Source organism: Chaetura pelagica, unplaced genomic scaffold, assembly GCF_000747805.2.
Source record: "Chaetura pelagica isolate M959 unplaced genomic scaffold, ChaPel_1.0 scaffold72, whole genome shotgun sequence".
In the NCBI taxonomy this organism is placed as follows: domain Eukaryota; kingdom Metazoa; phylum Chordata; class Aves; order Apodiformes; family Apodidae; genus Chaetura; species Chaetura pelagica.
In genome coordinates this window covers 846,554-852,639 of record NW_009952560.1, presented here as the reverse complement: position 1 = coordinate 852,639, position 6,086 = coordinate 846,554, and the positions used below count along the sequence as shown (strand labels likewise).

Below are 6,086 nucleotides of genomic sequence, written 5' to 3'. Positions count from 1 at the left end.
AATTACCTTCCCTCCGGAACATTACCTCCTTCTGGGCCAGAGCCGTTTCCCTTGGAGCAGGAGCTCAAGCTGGTGTCAGCCATTTGCTGCCCCAGGGAAGCGGCCTGGAGCTGGGCCACGCTGGGCACCCGCCTGCCCTGCTGGGCCACAAATCCGCCCCGTTCCCCGACAGCAAGGGAAGGAGGGACAGGGATGCCTGCCTGTCGCTGCTCCTCTTTTCCTGGGTGAGCAGCTTGGCCTGTGGCAGGTCCAGCCCGGCGGCGGCAGAGTTTGCAGAGCCAGCCCAGCCTGTCACATGCAAATGTCCGGATAAGTTACTGCCTGCAAACAGGAACCACTTTATGGAAAGCAGCAAAGCCCTTCCCAAATCGCCCCAGGGAATGTTCCGAGGCCGCCTGGGGAGCAGCCAGACCCCAGGTGCAGCAGCCAGGCTGTGGGGATATAAGTTACTGCCTGCAAACAGGAACCACTTTATGGAAAGCAGCAAAGCCCTTCCCAAATCGCCCCAGGGAATGTTCCGAGGCCGCCTGGGGAGCAGCCAGACCCCAGGTGCAGCAGCCAGGCTGTGGGGATATCCCCACCTGAGCAGCGTGTCAGGGCCCTCTGGGGCAGGAACTGGGGTGTCCCAGTCTTTGGGGCACGGATTGGGGTGCCCTGGTCTTTGGGGCAGAGATTCCAGCCCCTCCCTGCCAGGAGACAGCCGATGGATGAGCTGCAGGGAAGCAGGAGGGTGAGGCAGGGTCTGCCTTGCTCTGAGCTGGGGTTACTCAGCTCTCCTGTGGTCTGGCAGCGTTTCCCAGCAGGCAGCTGCTTCACCTGCGCTCTGGGGACTTGAGTTATTTCTGGATAAATAAAAGAATGGGATCAGATGCTGTCCTTGTCCTCTGCCCATCACTGTCCTCTGCTTTCCAGGAGGGGAGTGATGTGCTCAGGGCACCAGCTCTGTCCCTCCCTGTTTGCCCCTGTAACTCTAGTCAGAAACTCAGACCCACAGCAGCTGCTTGGGACTAGGTGAGTATCTTGGCAGATGCTAAAGGAGATGTTAGAGCAACTTAATTATTTTAATTTTTTTTTGAGTCAGTACTTTTGTGCCAGCCTCATATTCCTCTGGGCCTACCGTGGTTTTGAACACTGTGTTGGCAGCAATTGTGACATTACACTGTCAGCAGCAAGTTCCTTCCCTAGGCCTCAGTTTCTTGCTGGGGAGCAGGCAGAGCAGTGCTGTTCCTCCCTCCCAGTCCTTGGACAGTATCTAAATTGGGTGGCTTAAACATACCTCAGTGGAGGGGGCTGCCTGGCATCCTGTTTGGGTCCAGCAGAGCTCCCAGTAACCCCCACACTCTCTTCTCTCCCTAGTGCAACATCGGACGCGCTCTATGAGACATCCCAACTCCGGCAGCCCGCAGCATCCGTGTGTTGGAGCAGGACAGTTTGTTACCAAGTGTAAGTGCCTGAATCTTTTGCGGTGTCAGTGACAGCTATTTGAGAGCAGGGATTTCCCCTGCTCAAAGGACTTAATTCCTTTGAAAAACAGTGCCTTCCTTTGCTGCTCCAGCGGGGTGGCTGCACTGGGGGTGTCCGTGGGGGAAGCCGAGCGCTCACAGCTGCAGCAAAACATTTCATGTTGGGGCATGAACTCCTGCAGCACCGGCTCTTTGGGCCCACGGTTGCAGGAGCTGCTCAAGTAGCTGCCAGCAGAGAACAAGCCACAGAGGAGACGGTGTTATGCTCATTAAGTTACCGTACCACAAAGCTGTGCCAAAAATCTGCTGGCAGCGTTACCAGCTGCTGCTGAGACCTGCCGGTGTTTCCGGGGGCGCGGGATGCAGACGGTTGCACTCTCATGTCAGGGCTGGGGAAGCTGGATCTGGGGTTGGTCTCTCAGCCCCTTGAGAACCATCTGACCTAGAGAGTGAGTTGCTGGAGGGAGATTCACTCAAGGCTCTGAGCACCCCCAGATCCCCTCCGTGCAAAGCCTGGTGACATTGGTGGGCTCAGCCTTAGCTGGGCAGAGCAGGGAGTCCCCAGCCTGCACCAACTGGAGCCTCTCCCACAGCCCATCTCTGGGTGGAGTTTCCAGAGCTAAAAGGGACTTGCAGATTATTAATGCTCTGGGGCTCACGCCTTTGTTTGCGGCTTCTCCACTGGCTTTGGAGAAAGGAAATAGGAGAAGTAAAAGCAGGGATCCTTCCTGGGGACCACAGAGGGGATGTGTGGCTCAGGCAGGTGAGCCCAAGCCTTTGCAGAGCGTGTCTTTCTCCAAAGCATGAGTCAGTCATTGAGGTGGCAGGAAAAGAGCCTCCCTTGTCCCAGCCTTTGCTTTGGTTTTACTCTCAGCTTCTGACATAACCAGGTCACTCTTTCCACACTTCCCCAGCCTCAATGAGAGCCGATTACTGATCTGGATGGACATGACTCACTGCCTTTTCTAATGAGCAATTTTCCTCTGTTTATATACTTTGTCGGGGCCTTTCATACACCTAAAAAAGGAGAAGGGTGGCACTGGGGAGAGGGCAGGGTGATCTGAATTGCTAGCACCCACACCCAGCCCCCATGAGCTGTTTCTTACCATCCCCTTGGACTCTGGCCAGTTGTGAAGTTGCTGCTTTTAAGCATGAAAAGGGTGTAGCTAATCTTCCACGTGCTAATCCAGGCCCACAGGTAGGCTGCCCAAACCCTTGACAAGTAATTGGGGGTAATTAGGCTGGGAGATTTTTTATTTTGTTTAGTTTTGTTTTTTGTTATTATCTGTCCAGGCAATGCCTGGGGGGCCTGGTGGTAACGAGCACTGTGCAAACCCAGAACCACCTTACCTAGGGAGGTTTGCCAGCAGGAGGTTGTCCAGGCCACGGCAGGCTGAGTTGGGTTTTCCTCTTCTCTTGCATAGGCACAATCTGGGTGGACAGCTGCCCTACTCATGTGGCATTGCTTGTGTTTTGCAGTGACTAAGCAGAGGAAGCTCTCACTGTCCTTGCACCACCAGACCAGACAAACCTTCCTTTGGCTGAAGATCCCGCTGGGTCTCTTCCCATAATGGAAGCGTGAGTGCCAAGATCCTCCATGACCTCCAGAAGCCACAACTCCTTACCGAGAACTCTGATGGCTCCACGGATGCTTTCTGAGAGCGCCCTGGGGGGCATCGCTCAAATCACCCCCTCGCTGTACCTGAGCCGGGGCAGCATCGCTTCCAACCGGCACCTGCTCCTCTCCCGGGGAATCACCTGCATCATCAACGCCACCATCGAGATTCCCAATTTTAACTGGCCCCAGTTTGAATATGTGAAAGTGCCTTTGGCCGACATGCCCAACGCCCCCATCTCCCTGTACTTCGACAGCGTCGCCGACAAGATCAACAGCGTGGCGCGGAAGCACGGGGCCACCTTAGTCCATTGTGCTGCTGGCGTCAGCAGGTCGGCCACCCTCTGCATCGCCTACCTGATGAAGTACCACAAGGTCTCCCTCTTCGAGGCCTACAACTGGGTCAAATCGAGACGCCCCATTATACGCCCCAACGTGGGCTTCTGGAGGCAACTGGTAGACTACGAGAGGAAGCTCTTTGGGAAGACGACGGTTAAAATGGTACAGACACCATATGGCATCATCCCAGACCTTTACGAGAGAGAGAGGAGACCCCTGATGCCTTACTGGGGAATTTAATGGGACTGCAGATGGGAAGCACAACAGAAGGGACATGCTGTTCTCAGTCAACCAGCCTGGAGACATTCCCTTCTCCTTCTACAGCCAACATTGGTTCTTTACCATACAGCAGAACCTCAACAAAATCTCAACTCACTAACCTGCAAGGCCAACAACTCCCTTCAAAGCGTTTCTCTCTACAGGGATTTCCCCCATCCCCATTTCTCTGATCTAGCAGAATGAGGTCTCCTTATAAGTTTATTCCTCTCATAAAGCCTCCCTCCCTTTTTTAGTCAGTTTATTAGTATCCTCTGAGGAAAGGCCTAAAAGGCACTTGGCAGAGTTAATGAACAAAGCGCGCTTTGTGATGCGGTAGCCTGGATATTTTGTTCATAGCTTGTTTGCTTCCCTGCAAGATCCCATAGTGGCTTGGGAGCAGCACTAGCACAGAGCCAGTGAGGTCCTTCTCTGTGCCAGAGGATTTTTTCCAAGAGCCAGGAAGGCAGACATGCAGGGTGGTTGGGGTGCTAGTGCTGGTGTTTTCTTTAACATCTGTAGTGACTCTCAGTATATAGTGTTCGAGATCTTTAGTCAGCTCTTAATCTGTATTAAAAGTAAAAATAAACAAATAAAAAAAAAAAAAAGAGTGAAGTCAGTCTGTGTCGGCCACAAGTAAAATAAAATTTGAATTATTCAAATCAAATAAATACAAGATCCTTTTTTCACTCATTCCATGGCCAGGGCAATAGACCTGGAATACACTTACACTGCTGAAAAATGCTGGTGTTTTTTGTGGGTGGAAAGTAAACAGAGATCTTGTCCAACCATGGCTCAAGACAGAAGCAAGAGGTTAACCCTCCCTGCACTGGCAGCCAAAGAAACCCTTAGGAAACTGTCTGTGCATGGCCACCTGCCAAAGAGGCTGGGGTTGGTTTTCCTATAGTCAGTCAACCAGTAAGTTGGAAGTAGGAACAACCGCTTGACTACTTAGCTCTAAGTACGGTCGTGATCTGCCTTAGCCCATTTCTAAATCACTTCATGATGTCCTCAAGGTTATGTTGCATTCTAGAATTATTCTGCTCAAAACGGTGATCTGTCCAACCTCCCAGACAAGGATGGCTTTATGGAGAAGGCTTGGCCTTGTTCTGTGTGTGACGAGAACGATTCCAACCTGAGATGTGGGAGAAGCCTTTCCACGGCGTCGCTGCTGCCTCCTGGACATCGGTCCCAATCCCAAGGGTGGGACGGGACTGGCTTTGTTGGATCGTACCCAGCCCACTAGGAGAGCAAGACAAGTCCTCCATGAGACATCTGTGTCCTCTGTTGCATCCCTGAAGGAGGAACAGGCAGATTGCTGGATGCTGAGATAGCTATCTGATTTAAATGAGATTCTATACTTGTAAAAACAAAATAAATCAATAAAGATTAAGCAAGAACATGTGTTGGTTTCTGTTCAGAACTGCCCTAATGTGTCTCAAGTAACAACGAGAACATGGTGAAATACTGAGCAGTGCCTTTAAATAAATCCAGACCTCAGCCTTGAGAGAAATACTGTGATCTGCTCCCCTCACTTGGCTCATCACAATCCATCCACATGTCCTGCAGCTCCTGATCCTCATCACAAATGCCAGGCAATTAATTCGGGTATTTCAAAAATTTTATCTCCCAAAGTCCTATCTGAGGTTTCAAGGAAGGGCAGACATGGTGAAAGGTTATCTCCCAGCTGAACCACACTCTGAGGGCTGCTGGACTACTGGGTTTCTGGTTTTCCCAGACTTGAAAGCCACTGGGACTGAAATAGTTACCACGGTGCACGTGGCCTCCACTTCTTCTGGATCAGAGGTAACACCAGACCTGGTTGGAATAGAATTTCAGAGGTTTTGATCAGTCAGGTTTCAAATTTACTGCAGAGACAAGAGTTTTACCAGGCTGGGCAAATGCCACTTGCTTAAAGCCACTTGCCAGGGGAAGGAAACAGGGCTCTGCATTTTCTAGGCCCCTGTGAGAGGTCCAGTGAGGGCTGCTGCAGACATTTAGAGACTTTAAATTTGGCCCAAGACCACTCGGGGGGGCTTGGTGGCACATAGGCATGGGAGCATGCTCCAAACCCCTGGGGTCAACAAACTGCACAAAGGCCAAACCTGTGCATGGAGACATCACCGTGAGATGAGTTGCTGCAAAGTTCTCAGCAATGGAAGGGCCTCCAAAGCCAAAACATTTCCTGCATGCACATATAGACAGCCCAGTCCCCCTGCAAACCTTTAATTCCTAATCCAGGATGAGCTTAGAAAAAAAGGAAAATGCACATTAAAAACCTCAAAATACTTCAACACCATTTCTTCCCAACAATACCAGCACCTGGATCTCAGTGTCCTTGGGTGTCAATGACCACCAAGCACAGCTCCGAGCTGGCAGGGGAAGGTCTCCTCCTGGCTTGGGAGATGAGCAGG

At 51.7% G+C, this 6,086-nt stretch overlaps 1 protein-coding gene across 1 annotated transcript; it reads left to right on the top strand.

The window, feature by feature from the left end:
• Positions 1-3,060: 3,060 nt before the first annotated feature.
• Positions 3,061-4,012, top strand: DUSP14 (dual specificity phosphatase 14). Its single transcript, XM_010009042.1, has one exon. The coding sequence runs from the start codon at positions 3,061-3,063 to the stop codon at positions 3,655-3,657; it is 597 nt and encodes a 198-aa protein (XP_010007344.1). The 3' UTR covers positions 3,658-4,012.
• The last annotated feature ends 2,074 nt before the right edge of the window (positions 4,013-6,086 follow it).